The 16,436-nt window shown below is 44.5% G+C and overlaps 1 protein-coding gene across 1 annotated transcript in view; it reads right to left on the bottom strand.

Moving 5' to 3' along the window:
- The window catches only part of LAMC3 (laminin subunit gamma 3), a 1,037,231-nt gene that overhangs the window by 215,006 nt on the left and 805,789 nt on the right, over positions 1–16,436 (bottom strand). The window contains exon 22 of the mRNA XM_069609277.1: positions 5,212–5,359. Coding sequence (XP_069465378.1) covers positions 5,212–5,359 — 148 coding nt within the window. The remainder of the gene's footprint in view (positions 1–5,211; positions 5,360–16,436) is intronic.

Here is a 16,436-nt window from a genome sequence, read left to right as displayed (position 1 = left end):
AACAGGCCTCTCTTATTGCCCCAAAAGTCTTGGGCACAAGAGATTTTTTGGGTAACACATGCAGATGACATCATCTTGCTGGACTGCAACAAGGACCGAATCCAAAGACCTCTTAACAGCTCATCCATAAACTGTAGAGAGAATGATTTAATCATAAGCCCCCGTAAAACACAATTACCCTAACAGCAGGAAAACGTGAGACGAAGAAATCGGGGGGTTAGGGGGTGTGGGGGCACGTGCTAGATGTGAACAGATATCCTTAATACTCTGGGCAATAAGGCGTTAATGGAAGGATTTGATATCAAGGCAACAAAAGTTGTTGTGCAGATGAGAAATGTTAACCATACATTTTGTACATTTTCAATAATCCCTCTTTCGAAATTCTATCAATCCAAAATTGTACCTATGCTGACCTACAAGGCTGAGATCCATCATAGTCTGATGCAAGAAGACTTCTGTCTCCTAGAAGGCTTTATATGGAAGAGAGTCCCTGGGCTCCCTCAGCCCTTACCCATCAGCATAATTTGATATGAAATGCGTCTTCTATCTCTAGAAGCCCATATCACATGGAAAAGAGTTCTGTTATGCTACACATTTAAAGCACACCCCCAAAAAAAAAAAAAAAAACATTGTTTGCGGAATTTAAAGAAAAAGAAAAAGAGGGCTGCTTAAAAAACTGCCTTATTACTGGAACTGTTCAGACATTGGAAGATTGTGGCCTGGTTGGTGAACTAATATCTTTAGCCCTAGGGATGTACAAACAGAAAGTATGGCGTGCCGACTGGTGTAGGACATGTGACCTGGTGGGAGGATACAGCAAATATCAGCATATTCCTAGAGACTACAAAGAATCGGGCACCTGTGCATAGTACCTCTGCAGACACCCTTGCTGGAAAGTTGATATTCATTGATGAGGTTTGGGTTTCATATCCTGCTGACCAGGGTAAATCGGGAGGAATGGAGAGAAGGAGACTGTTGTCAGGAAAGCTGTAGGTACTGTGATTGGCTGCACTCTGAAGCCTTGATGGTAGAACACCTAGTATGTTTTAAGAAAGGTATAGAACGCGACGGAAGTACTACGGGACAGGTCATCTGGAATATGTGTAGCTCCAGAATCTCATATCAATTGAGTAAGTCTTTGTTCCAATTCTTAGTGGTGATGAAGCTGGTAGAGGAGAGGAGATCTGAACTGAGACTTGAAATGAGATGTTTTAGGGAGAGCAGGTAATAAGGTTAAATTACGTCTACTGTGGCATAACAATTGATTTTAAAAGTCATTTTAAATTAAAAAGTTTGTATTTCAGTGTTGATTTTGTTCTGTGTAAGGACTCTAAAATGTTTAAATGAATCTGTTTGTTTTACATGGAGGTGATTTTAACGAGTTTTAAAACTGTATGCACAATAAATAAATAATTGACTGTCATGCATTTACTTTGTCATGCATTGACTTTTGTCACGCATTTACTTCTTTGTGCATTTAGTTCTTCGTGCATTTCCTTTGTTGTGCATTTTCTTCTTCATGCATTTACCTTTGTGCATTTATTCTTTCATGCATTTACTTTGTTCAGCATTTCCTTCATCATGCATTCACTTTGTCGTGCATTCACTTCATTATGCATTTCCTTCTTCATGCATTTACTTCTTCATGCATCGACTGTGTCATGCATTTACTTATTTGTGCATTTACTTCATCATGCATTTACTTCTTCATGCATTTACTTCTTCATGCATTTCCTTTCTCATGCATTTCATTTGTTATGCATTTACTTCTTCATTCATTTACTTCTTCACTTTACTTCGTCTGCATCTTCACTTTGTCAAGGGGCTTAAGGTTGGCTTAAGGTTTGGGTAAAGGCGTTGCGTGGAGGAGGAATATGGGGTAGAAAAGAAGGGGTTCAGGGGGTGCCTCCAGTAATGACGAAGTGAATTCTAGGAGAAGTGAAAGACATGGATGTGAGAAGAACATCTCATTTTATCTAAGCACTCGCCACTCAGCACTACCCTGTCAATCAAAAGTGCCTTTGTGTCAGCACCAGCCTGTCAATCAAAAGTGCTGTCGTGTCAGCACCAGCCTGTCAATCAAAAGTGCCTTTGTGTCAGCACCATCCTGTCAATCAAAAGAGCTGTCGTGTCAGCACCAGCCTGTCAATCAAAAGTGCTGTCGTGTCAGCACTACCCTGTCAATCAAAAGTGCCTTTGTGTCAGCACCATCCTGTCAATCAAAAGAGCTGTCGTGTCAGCACCAGCCTGTCAATCAAAAGTGCTGTCGTGTCAGCACTACCCTGTCAATCAAAAGTGCCTTTGTGTCAGTACCAGCCTGTCACTCAAAAGTGTCAGCACAGCCTGTCAATCAAAAGTGCTGTTGTGTCAGCACTAGCCTGTCAATCAAAAGTGCTGTTGTGTCAGCACCAGCCTGTTAATCAAAAGTGCTGTCATGTTAGCACCAGCCTGTCAATCAAAAGTGCTGCTGTGTCGGCAGCATTTTGGGAGCTTTGTTTCATCGTTTGCATTGTGCGGTTCCTTTCAGAAAGTGCTTTGTTGCTTGAGTTTTGTCGTCATCTCTTCTGTTTCTTTGCCGTCCACCAGAGCAGCAAGATTAATAGTATAGCAAGAGTGTCTCTGTAAATTACCCCAAAAACTATATATAGCTGGAAATTAGATGAGCTACTTTAATTGCACTTGATAGGTACTGAGTTATTGACTTAATATTGCGTCCTAAAAAAGGTGATGACCCCGGTTCAACGACGATAGGAGGTGGATCTGGTGCCTATGGACATTTAAATTCCCACCGCAGGTCTTGTAACTTTGGAGACAAAGGTAAAGAACTGCAGTGGACCTAGAACTCTTTTTTCTGTCCCTGTTTGATTGCTACTGATAATCTCTCTGCACATGTCCCTTGGTTCATTGATGCAATCTGGGCCTCTGTGAATTCTTCTGGGATCCCCTGTCCACTAGCAGAAGTCACTGCTTGCGCAACCACGAGGGAGGGGATTCTCTGTTTGCTTGTCATTGATGTACACTGCAATTACCGGGATCATACCCAAAGGGAGCCGGCCGAGCATATTGATGAGATCCTGATGTGGCGGAAAGAGGCCCGACCTGAAGGTCTCATAATAATTGCAGGGGACTTTAAAGTGAATTGCCTTGACCCTCTGAAATATGGTGACTACCTGTTGTGTCGCAAAGAGAAGACTGTGCAAGACCCAAAGAGGCTGAGATGGTTGCCAGCTGGTACAACCTTATCTGACCATCGGTGTTCACTATGACCCAACGGAAAGCCACGCGCCTCTCCCCACGTGTCCTTCCAAAATATTAGCTGTTCTACAACTTGGTGGAAGAACTTTTTCAGTCATCATTCCTACATATTGGAAAGCTCTTCATGAAATATTCAAACGTTTAATTTTGTGGGTCAAAGTTGGGGGAGACACGGTCAATCTTTGTGGAACACTGTAGGTTCTTTATGCGCGACACATAACAAAAGTACATACAAAAGGACCAGCTCCAGGTCCAAGGATGGGAATGCTCTCTTCGTGGAGATTGCAGGCTATTGAATTCTGAACCCTAAACATTGAACACTTTATAAAAATAAAATCTTTTATTTACGGCATCTGGTTTATTTCAAATTCCAGGATAATACGGATACAACACGAGAAGTCTACTTAAGAAGAAAAAACACAGTGTTTGAAGAACAAGTCTATTAATTACAGAGCTAACCCTCTCTGGGGTCTCCGCTACCTTGACCCCATAAGGGTAAATTGAATATTTCCTCCAATAGTTTTCTTAGTGCAAATACCAGCCTAGATTCTTGTCCCTGGTATAACATGGCCGACCATTCGTCAGCCTTCCTCGCAGGAAAGGCATCCACCAATCTACCCAGACAGGTTGTTCTCAAGTCTTTCAAGAGGGTCAGATGTTTAAGCGTTTCCTTTGGCCCGTGGTACAGCCTGAATGCCACCATCCCACTCTCCACCTGGCGACGAGAGTTGAGGACCTCTCTAGTGTGGAACAGGTTCAACCTAAATCTCATAGAAAGGGTTCGGTGAGCAGGGTTCGGACATTTCACCAGGTTTTTAACGCTTTAGTTTCACCTCTTAAATACTCGAATAAACAGAAATGTGGTTTCTCTGTTTCAGCTGAGATCCAGTCCCCGTATCTAATCTTTTTATCAACCGCTTCTGGGTTAGATTTACGCAGGTCCTCCGATACCTTTTCCCTTTGCAGAAGATCTGCACAATGTTTAGACCAGATTTCCAAAGCCCAGTCCAGCCTCACTCCCTCTTTTTTTTACCACAGAAAATTGGGGTGGTTAATTCTCTATTAGTTTATGGGACAGTAGTAAGGACTTCCAGAACACTGAAGCATATAGGGACAGAAGCCCTAGTTCGTGTCTTATGATTGCCATTGGAACACACCGTTGGTACACACCGTTGGTACACACCATTGGTACACACCGTTGGTACACACCGTTGGTACACACCGTTGTAACACAACCCTTCCAATGTCGGCCAAGTTTCCCATGGCAAGTATAACGAGGCTTCTGCTCCATATGTCACAGTTGGGGTCACCTTCTGCTTATAAAATGGATGCACCGGCAGCAGACACAACTTCCCAAATTTTCTTTGGATAACACAACACTGTGTAGCTAAATAAATTCTTGATCTTTGATTTCAATACAAGCACTCGATGGGCATCACAAATACTTGAATTCATCCCAATTCCCAAGTACCTACATGACTTAATCATGTCCATGTGTCTTACTTCCATGCACCTATTCCTGATTGGTCAGGCTGCACGGGAAGGACGTACACACGGCATGCTCTATCAATGGACGGGCCACTGTCTGCGGTGGGAAATGGTACGAGCTACAGTTTTGGCTTTCATCCCAATCTAGTAGGACGAAGGGAGCTGCAAAGGAACATTTGGTGGTACTACCGCTGCAAGTGGTAGTGATTTGCTCAAAACGTCCTATATTGTTATTGGAGATGGTTAATCCTAGTGGCCGCCAAAGTGCAAGTATATGGCAAGGTCTATAGGCAGTGCCAGCCATGATGTGCAATGTAGCGCTTTTCTGGTTCACAGATATCATGAGGAGCTGGACCGAGCGACTTTAAGCTCCCAGGTCTTTTCACAGACTACACCTTTACAATAAAAAAAAAACAACAGCTGATCTCAAATGAATGGACTGGTGTGAATAGAAAGAGGTGAACTCACTGTTATCCTGGGCATGGAGAGGGCAGAGTTGTTCTGAGCCAGCTCGACGTTGACTTTACGGGTTAGAATTGTTGTGTGTTTGGCTTCACTCATTGCCTTAGTCATGGCGCTCCCCAATTCTGCCTGGGCACCCTGGATCTCCTGGTATCTGCAGGGAGCAAAGAGGAGCCCCATAGGAGACAGTCAAGAGATCACACCTTGCTCTGGTATTAAGGCAAAATGCTAACCACAATTATACTGGTTCCGACTCACATTGCCTGCCCCCAGTCTAACCGTCACACAACACCCTCAACAGAGACCCCACACCTTGACATTTTGTTCTTAAAAAGATCCACTGACTCACAATTCGAATTCATGCAGCAAAGTCTAGCGCCCGAGTCCCGCACTGATCCATCTCACTTCAAACATCTCACTCATCTGCCAACACAGTCCCACCAAAGGAAGCCTGCAGACACAATCCTCCAGCACAATCCATTCAACACAATCCATCCAACATCATCCCTTCAGTCAATCCATCCAATGCAAACTCCAACACAGTCGCACAAAACAAGCCTGCAGACACAATCCACCCAATACAACCCTCCAGCACAATCCTCCAGCACAATCCATCCAACACAATCCATCCAACATCATCCCCCAGCCAGCCCATCCAATGCAAACTCCACAGTCCCACCAAAACAAGCCTGCAGACACAACCCATCCAACACAATCCTTCAGCACAATCCACCAGCACAACTCTCCACAAGAATCCATCCAGCACAATCCATCCAACATCATCCCCCAGCCAACCCATCCAATTCAAACTCCAACACAGTCCCACCAAAACAAGCCTGCAGACACAATCTTCCAACACAATCCATCCAACGTCATACCATCAGTCAATCCATCCAATGAACACCCCAATACAGTCCCATCAAAACAAGTCTGCAGTCACAATCCATCCAACACAATTCACCCAACACAATCCATTCAACATAATCCCTTCAGTCAATCCATCCCCAACACAGTCCCACCAAAACAAGCCTGCAGACACAATCCTCCAGCACAATTCACCCAACACAATCCATTCAACATAATCCCATCAGTAAATCCATTCAATTGAACCCCCAACACAGTCCCACCAAAAAAGCCTCCAGATACAATCTTCCAGCACAATCCATCCAACACAATCCATTCAACATAATCCCATCAGTAAATCCATTCAATTGAACCCCCAACACAGTCCCACCAAAAAAGCCTCCAGATACAACCTTCCAGCACAATCCATCCAACACAATCCATTCAACATCATCCCATTCATGCATCGCAGACCCGAACATAGTCCCACCAAAACAAGCCTGCAGACACAATCCTCCAGCACAATCCATGTAACATCATCCATTCAGTCAACCCATCCAACGTAACCCCAACACAGTGACATAACATAGGCCTCCAACAAAACACTGTCAACAAAATCAATCCAACATATTCCACCCAACACAATGCCCCTAACTCAATCCTTCGGGAAACGTTTATCCAAAGCACTCTCTTGAACGGAATGCCTTCAACACGACGCCCCTAACACAATGCTTCCAAACAATCACTCAAGACAAATTCCTGACAACACAATTATACCTTGACCATCCCCAAAACATTACGATTTAACTCATTTTCTAGAAGGCGATCCCTTGGACAGGTTCCCATCAACACCATCCCTCCAACACAATCCCTGAACATCACTCCATTCAACACACTATTCCTTTGGCACAGTACTTTGAACACGACCCTTCTAACCTGACAGCTCAATTCCACCGCGACCCAAGGTGGACATTCAGGAGTTGCTCTTTTTCAGTGATGTGAAGCTTCAGCATTACATAACTTCCACTCCAGCGACAGCCAGGCTTACCCACCTGAACACCTGCGCAACCTGTCGCACCCTAACCTTGCACTCGACTAAACCACTATGGTCCTTGGAAGAATGCACGACTGCTCCAGCCGCTGAGACCCTCTCCTTACTCATTGCTCCTCTCAACAGGGCATTCAACTTTGCTACCAATACCCTCTACAAACTCCCATGATCCTCTCTTGTGAGCAGCGTCTTCATAAGGGGGTTTCTACCCATTCGAAATCGCTTATTCAAATTCCTTATAATTGTTATAAATCCATCATTGGGGCAGACCCACCGATCCGTCTCTGCACTCACACCCTCATATTTGATGTTCCCTAGGTCCCATGTACACACTGTACTGCCTTCTGAGTTTGCTCCTTTACCCTCCTGGTTCCTCATCACTGAGTCATTCTGGCCTTACAACTCATGGACGTTCCAAATGTGACCGTCTTCGAGGTCCCTCTTATGAACCACCGTCTCTCCCGGAATGAGAGCCCCATAGTGTTATCAAACCTGTCCCCCAAAACAGCAAGAGCACCAACCACAATCACCAGTGGTCTGCTGATGTCTAAACAATAAAGCTGCACTTTAATATCCTCAATCTCCTCGTAACCACCCTGCCGACCCTCCATTACAGCTCTCCAATCCCGCTCGACTGGGCAGACCATCTAAGAATCCACTTTGACATTCGTCACACCACACCAGTCATGCAAACCTATTGGAAAACCAGCAAACAAGCCTTCAGATCATTTAAGAACTTCCCAGTGGAGGCTCTCACAGAAGATCTCCTCAAAATGTCCCTCAAATGGGCTGGTTTACTTCTGATGAACCAGGTCTTTGACTTGCTAATCCAAGAACTCAACACCACTATCACAACCAACATCAACCGCCATGCCCCACTGAAACAACGCACCCTCAAGCCTAACCCTTCCACACCCTGTTACACTAAAAATGCAACTTCAACCAACAAACCATCAGAAAACAAGAGAAGACTTGACAAAAAGCCTGCAGTGCGTCTGACCTTACGTGTGCAAGGAACTCTGTGCTGCACACCACTGCCAAGGCCAAGTTGTGACGACTTGATTTCTGCCCTGCAGGAGTACAAGGATGAGTAGAGGCTACAACGTCCACTCAGCCCTCACACTTCTACAAAGACCCAACACAATCAACGGTAAAACAGCCACAGTCAAGAGGTACATCTCCTTCGCCTTTTGTGGTAACGTGGGCAGAGGAAAGGCTATAATCTCAAGAGGTGTGTGAATGTGGTTCAGTAGCACCCCAAACACTGAAGCATAACAGCCCAAAATAAAGGGAATGCCCAATAAATGTTCTATACAAATATATACTCGAATCAAACACAACATGTACAATAGCAGTTGTAAAAACCCACCCCTGTAGAAAAAACACAGACTATGCAAAGATAGAAAAGATGCAGCACTCTGGGTAATGAATCAGGGGTATGTGCTCTAGCACCTTGAAGCGTCTCTTGTGCTAGATGGAATTACCAATAAAGATCTCAGACCAAATAACCAGACAGTCTCAAGGAATATGGCAAAGTACTACTTTATTCTCAATATAATAAAGCAGGGTCAACTGGCAGACATCGGACTGATGCATGCACACTCACACACAAGAGGTCTTATACCCCATCATGTGTCATCTATAACTTCATCCGATGTGGCAAACTGTAAAACCTATTAATGGGAGGTATTGGTTTAGGGGATCATATCTACTTATAGAATACATATCGGTTAGTACTTCCTTGATGGTCTCTTATCTGTAAGGCACACCTCAAACTACATCTAAATAGATATAATACTGACTATAATGGACAAAATGGCAGCAGATTGGTCTATGCAACATTGTATAGCAGGTTGCACATAGACCCACTGATTGGTTGGAATTCTCACCCAACCTTGGACTTTTGTCTCGGCTAGAAGCACGTAAGGAAACCGAATCTCAGGTCCTTGAATCACGTCAGATTACTCCCCACTTTCCCAATTAGTCCATCATCTCTCATCAGACCGGCCATGAGCCAAAGTTTCCCGTCTGCAGTTGACCTTGTAGTCTGCTCTCTGTTCTGGGCCATTCAAGGGAGTGTAAGCACATCACTATCTTCAACCGAGGCTCAATGAATAGCCCATGTTTTTGACTTCTGAATCATGTTTGAAGAGACCACGAATGGTCCATTTCAACCTCTTATTTACTGCCATTTCATTCAATTATGCTGGGTGCCATTGCTCCTTTTGGCCTCTAGAGCTTCGCTCACTCCATCTTGTAGGATCTTTATCTATTGTTAATTTTGCAATACTTGGCTTTTGCAAATATTTTCTTCTTCTTTAATCTAAGAGAAATATGTCGAACGTCCATGGCTTATCCGCCTGCATACCTTTGTGCTTTGCAATTATTCCTTGAAATAGCATCCTTGATCCCAGGAAAACATAGATGCCTCTTTGTTTTGCCCACAAAGCTAATTCTCCAACTTCTCCTCACTCGGCAGCCCATGTCTGTTTCTGAAGTCGATGAATTAAATCTTTACACGAGCCGATGTCCATTTTCCTATCATGGCCGTCCTTGCCACATTATATTTTCCTCCATAGCAAGCTTCTATATGCCTCATCTACCTTGTGTTACTGCGTATTTACACTTATTGGTCAGCAAGTTACTTTATCTTCTTTGTATATGATTACTTTATCATTTCGTGCATGTTTCTCTATCACTTCAGTTACATCATCACCCTTAAGTGTTTTCATATCATTTTAGTATGTGATCGTATATTTTCTTCATGACATCACTAGTCCTCGTCAGATTTCACTCAGCACTATATGATGTCCAATGGTGCGTGCTGACATCCTTCCACTCTCTCAGTGCGAGGATACATTTGATACGGTTGTCTGAGTGCATATCGTCTTTCATACACTCGATGCAGTGTAGACATAACACATGTGGTCCCACATATAGCCCTTCCCCTGCTGTTCCAGTATGACGGTGGTGAGGGGGCGGGAGTTAGGGAAAATGCATCCACCTGCTCCTCTACAGGTAAAAGGCAAGCACACACAACAATGTTCTTGATAAAGTATATGTACCTGTGAACAAAAAGCGTTCAAAGTGACCAAACTAGTTTTTGGCCCAAAAACGGACCGATGGGGCAGTTAGCAGCCAATAGTACTTTCTTTTCAATTCTTTGTGGTTCAGCAGTGCCGAACCAGACTTCTTGGTGCTGTGTAACGATCAGAAGAGAGCCAAAAGCAGCAACGGAGGGTACTGCTCGCTCAAATGTGCTGAACAGTTCTTGAAACATGCTCCAAGCAGTTCAAAGGCATAAAACACTCAGATGCCGGCTGCCTTGGTCTCGGCATGCTGTGAGTCCCAATCCAAGGGCTCAGGGACAGGAGGAGCTATTTTCTCATGCTCCCAAACAAAGGGGAGGCTGGCACACAAATGCAGCTGTCCTACAACACAGTGACATATTGGGTACCACACTGGCTGGCATCGAGGTTGTCTTGCTACAGGTAGCTGTGAGACCCACTTAAGGGACTCAGGGACAAGATGGTTCCTTTTTCTCAGGCTTCCCAACACAGGGGAGGCTGGCACACAACTGCAGGAGTCCTATAACACAGTGAGGTTCTGGGCATCGCTGTGTCTGGCAGAGAGGCAGGTGCTGTTCCAGCAGCAGGTCACCCTCAATGGTCCCTGGGCATGGCTAGGGGACAGAGCTAGTCTCTGCCTTGGAACACCTGCCTTCCCCTCGCAACTGGAGGACTCTAGAGTGGACTGCTCTCTCAGCAGGGTCCAATGACATCTTCCGGATGGTTCAGGGTGAGTCCAGATGATTCAAATAAGTGGTGCAAGACCCCTCCTTTTATAGGCAAAACTCCCCAGGTGATTGGACTAAATCTAGCCTGTTTTAGGAGTTCAATCCCTGCTTTTGAAATTAGTGGACTTTGCCCTTATGATGTCACACCAAAGCGCTTTTCTCCAGAGGGAGTGACAGGAAAACGAAAGGGAGGCAGAGAGAAACAAAATGGCAGAACCCTCCAAAAACTGTACAGATTCCACTCTGGCTATTCTAGCTCTGCCTTCTCCCTTTCAAAATAGGAACAACGGCCTTTAGAAATGCAGCACTCTGGTGTGAGGCCTGGCTTTCTGTGGATGGGTGTGCCTCTTGGTTTCTGTTCCCAGGCCAGTGTCCTGTGGAGTGGCTATCCCAGGGAGAAGGCTGTTACTTGCCCTCACAAAGGAACAAAGAGAGGCACCCCACCAGGCTACCTTCCTGCCAGTAGGGCAGGGTCCAGTCTGTCTGGGGGGGATCCACACAACCCTTCCACAGCTGAATTGGGTCCACAGGGTTGACACATGTGCGATATCAATGTAATGTGGCTGGGATAACTCTGACAGATGCTGGCCACCATACCCCAACTCAGGTAGAATTCATTTTTTTATAGTTGTATGTGCCACCAGGGCAACATCTTTGGGTTATATGGGTTTTGGAACAGGGGCTGGTGCATATTTAAAAATGCAACCCCTGTACTGCAGGGACTTGTCTGTCACTGCAGCTGTCAAGAGGGCCCCTGTGGCCTCTGAACCTGCTCTACTATACTTTGGCAAAGAGCTTCTGAACGGGGAGTATGATTAGCCGATTTCCCTTTAAGAGATGGAATTACCTGCATCATTTCATTATTTAATAAAAAGCAAAAAAGACAGCATTTCCACACCCTTGCCAGATGGCAATTCATCACCCAAGTGCTACCAAAACACCATAGCCAAGGCCAAAAATGAAAGAAGAGCCCTCTTCAAAGGCATCAAGCACTGCATTACCGTCTGCCCGACCCCCCTCACTCCATCGGGAAATCCACCGCCATCAACTCTTTCTTCATCAATAAGATCAGCATGATCTGCCAAAACAGAGACACCAACCCCACAACCGACAGCACACTACACATCCCATCTCACAAACCCACAACTACCTGGACAACCTTCAGGACACTAACTATGGAAGACCTCACTGCCACCCTAGCATCTCTCAAGGCCACATCGTATGCAGGCGCCATACTCCTTGCCTCCGTACTCTAGACCCTTCCAACTAAAGCACTCCTCCCTTACCTGACAATCATGAACAGCTCCCTAACTCAAGGCACCTTCCCCTCCACCCTCAAGACCGGATAAATCCTCCCGCTTCTCAAGAAACCAAACTGGACCCTGACGATCTCAGCAACTACCACCCCAATCACCCATCGTCTCTTTCTAGGTAAAATCTTTGATAAAGCAGTAGCCACACAACTCCTCCAACACATTGAAGCCAATAAACTCCTTCAGTCCTACCAATCTGGTATGAGAAGCAGATGCAGCACATAAACGGCTACCTGAAGGGGATCGGCGACGCCCTTAAAATCCTTGATGATGGCCATCCTTGCCTCCTAGTTCCCTTTGACCTCTCAGCAGCATTTAACACAGTAAACAGCCAGACACTCTATGACAATGTACATCGCTGCATGAGGATCAGTGAGATCGTCCTCAGCTGGTTCAAAACATACTTTGCTAATCGATACTAGTTTGTGCAAATGGATTCTTCCAGATCATCAACTCTCTCCATCACCAGTGAAGTCCCGCAAGAACCCATCCTGTCCTCTGTGATCTTTAATCTTTACCGGGAACTGCTTGGAACTCTCCTCACTCCACACAACACCCACATCCACTCATAAACAGATGATGCGCAACTCTACCACAAGATATCCTCCAGTGAAGACATCCACAGGCTCAAAGCCTACCTCACATTGATCCAGTCCTGGATGTCCAGTGTGTACCTGGAGCACAACCCCTCCAAGACTGAATTCCTACAGCTGATCAACAAAACTGAACACCCTGACATACAGACCTGGCTCTCTGCTATGAACCTCGAGGGCTTCATATCCCAGAAGGAACCCCGTGCCAAGTCCCTTGTGTTTGACATCGACAGACACCTCTCCCTCTCCTTCAAACAGCACATAGCAAGGAAGACACAAACGGCTTGGTACCACTTCATCCCAAAAAAGAATTCAGATCTGTTGTCCAAGCCTGGCTCCTCTCTCCCACCTGGATGCTGGCAATGCCCTCTTGTAAGGCCTTCTGGTGACTACCCTGGCTCCTCTGAGATGTGTCCCGCATGTTGCAGCATGACTCATCAAGGGACTCAGCAAATTCAACCACATCACTCTGACCCTCATCACACTGCACTGGCTTCTGCTGAAAGCCTGTGTCATCCTCAAATCCTGCTGCATCATCTACAGGCTGACACCCTGAATCCCCAAGCTACCTCACTGAGAAACTCAGCATCAGGCCTACGATCAACCAGATGCAAGGACATGTGCAGAATTGGCCTCTGCCGGTGTAGGAAGGAAAAACACAGAAGACAGGCCTTCTCTGTCTATGCCCCAAGACTCCGGAACCCCCTCCCCATCAACATCCGACTCGTCCCCTCCCTGCTTTAGTTCAGGAAGGAGCTCAAGATCCTCTTCTTAAAGGAATGGCTCCTCCCGAAGAGCTAGCACCATACACCATACACTCCCCGTCATACCTGAGGCTGGGTGATTTAATCCCCACTGTTTTCGACCCTGGTTACTTGTAAACCCGTTGCTGACAATTGCCCACTCTTCCCCTCCCCTGTTGGTAGATCCCCACTCCCTTGTTTCTCTGCTTTCTAACCTCGGTCCTCCCCCTATGACTGTAAAGCTTTCCAAAGCTAGGTCCAATCTCAATTAATATTATAATAATAATAATAATAATAATAATAATAATAATAATAATAATAATAATAATAATAATAATAAATACAATAATAATAATAATATTAATGACAATTATAATTATAATAATTATTATGAATACATATTTTTTATTCTTTTATTTGTTTGATTGTATTTAAACAATTTAACAAAAGTAGAAGAAGTATAAGAAAATCAATTAAGTGTTAATCAAGTCAAATCATTTAAGTTCAAGACAAGCTTGAATTCATCAGCTGGCTAGTTCCTTGGAATGTGATCCTCGTCTTACTTTCCCTTTTCGGTCTTTCCTGAGCGGGCGTGGTTTCGGTTCCTTCTGGTTCCTTAGTGCTCTTCTGCACATCCAGCCCAATTGCTTTAAAAAAGCCTGCTACAGAAATGACCCAGTTAGACTTTTCACCACTTGTCTCAGCCACCACTCCTGCTCGTCGTATAGATGTAAGTTTTTAAACAGGTGGCCTAACAACCTCAATCGTTCCTTCACAAGGCCTGAGCAAGTTAACAACAGATTTTTCCTCATCTTAACCTGTTCGTCCTGAGTGCAGAAGTAACAATTGTTTGAAACCGCCTGCTTCCTGATCTTTAAAATCTCGATTGTACTGAGTAGGTTCAATCTAAACCTCAAATCTTTACTCTGAGATTTGGAAGATAAGGTGGGATCTCATTTAGTCTTTTAGGATTATGTGGGAAATCCTTTAACAGGGAACTTTTTCCGGCCACCGACGGTGTTTCATTTTCTTATTTACTTTTACTGGATTAGAAATTAGTTCCTCCTCCGAACTGCCAAATTTTCCAGTAAGTTCCTGTTTTTTAATCTCCAGACTCTCAGGATTTGACTTTCACCAGTCATCATTGCGGTATTAAGTATTTCCAGCATTCGGTTTGAGTTAGGTTGTATTACCTTCCGATACAGCTTCAAACCGTTTCTTTCAACTATTACTTTGAGAGATGACGAACTCAATTCTTCACGAATCAGCATCATTGAAGTTGATTGGGGGACGTTCAGGACTTCACGCCAAAAGGTGCCCTCAAGCCGAGTCCAAATGGAGTGTGGAAGGGATGGCATGGCTTCAGCTCCATAGACGATGCTTGGGATCACTTTAGTTCTGAAGAATTTCAAGATTGGTGAAAGTGAAAAGCTGCCGAACTTTCTGTTCATGATTTTCATCTGAACAATTAACGATCTCATCTTGATTCGTAAGTGATCTTGCATTGGTATCTCTGGGCGGCTGTTCCTCAGTATGATCCCTAGGTATTTAAAGCTAGGTACATTCTCCAGTCGTTTACCGTCCGTGAACAGTTTAAGAGTTTTTATCCCTGATGTCTTTTTGCCGAACAACATTACCTTGGTTTTGTTTTCATTGAGTTCCAGATTATTCTCACTCAAATAAGTCTTCAAATTGTCCATCTGTCTTTGCAAACTGATGGGTGTGTGGTCTAGCAATATAATGTCGTCAGCATATAAGATTCTCAGGATTTTCATTTTTCCCAGAGAAGGAGGAAAGGATCTGATCAGGTCTTGAGACTTGTCGTAGTCAGCAATGTATGAGTTATATAAAGCTGGCGCCAGAGGGCAGCCTTGTTTGACTCCTCGAGCTGTTATGATCTTTTCTGACAAGAGGCCAGCTTTGTTTATTCTGACTTTCATGGAAGTCTGCGAATAGAGTGCCTGGATGGGTTGAATAATGGACGTTGGGCAGCTCCTTTGTTTCAACTTCTTCCACAAGGTGTCCCTGTTTACCCTGTCAAATGCTTGAACTAGATCCACAAATTTTAAGCATAACCGGACGTTTCCTTCCCAAGCCTTTTCTTTTAGAACACTTATTAACAAGATGTTTACTGCGGTTCCTAGACCCCGAACAAAACCCCCCTGTAGTGGATCATAGGTATGTGAGGCGAGAGTCCATCTTGGAAGGCCTCCAACGCCAAAGAGCCAAAAATCTTGCCGATTGTATCCAAAAGTGCTATGGGACGGTACTGTTTTGGGTCCCTCTTATCACCCTTTTTAAATATGGGTACAACATTAGATTTTTTCCAAGTTAATGGAATGTCACTGCAGTTGACACAATTCCGGAAAATCTCGCTTATTAGAGCAGCCCAGACTGTTGGATGTTGTTTTAGATGGTAGTTTGTTATCCCAACCGGTCCCGGTGCTCGTGAGTTGTTTAACTTTTTTATCTTCTCTTCTATTGTTTCCTTATCCCAGTCTATCTTCCATTTGACTTTGGGAGTTCCATCTGGACCTTTATTTTCTGACGCCTTATATAATTCTCTGAAATGAGTATTCCATGCTTTCTCCGGCACATTATTGTCAAGGGTGTTTTGTTCCTTGTTCTTTGGCTCGATCAGTGTCCAAAAAGCCCTAGAGTTTTTATTGCTCAGATTCCGTAGCATTTCTTCAGCATCGGCTTGGTATAGATTGGCTCTCTGTTGCCGTATCCATGATTTATATTCTTTTTTGAGCTTGATTGCTTTTGTGATTTCACAGTGGTTTTTCGATTTTCTTGTTACCCCTTTACTTTGTCTAACTATTTTCCTTTTTTCGACTAATAGTTTATCATAGACGTGTAATTTTGTCGTGGTAGGATCTTTACCAGTGG

This window comes from Ambystoma mexicanum, chromosome 8, assembly GCF_040938575.1.
Source record: "Ambystoma mexicanum isolate Mex_15411 chromosome 8, UKY_AmexF1_1, whole genome shotgun sequence".
NCBI lineage: Eukaryota > Metazoa > Chordata > Amphibia > Caudata > Ambystomatidae > Ambystoma > Ambystoma mexicanum.
Note: the sequence above shows the minus strand (reverse complement) of the source record. Positions and strands in the feature narration are given on the sequence as shown.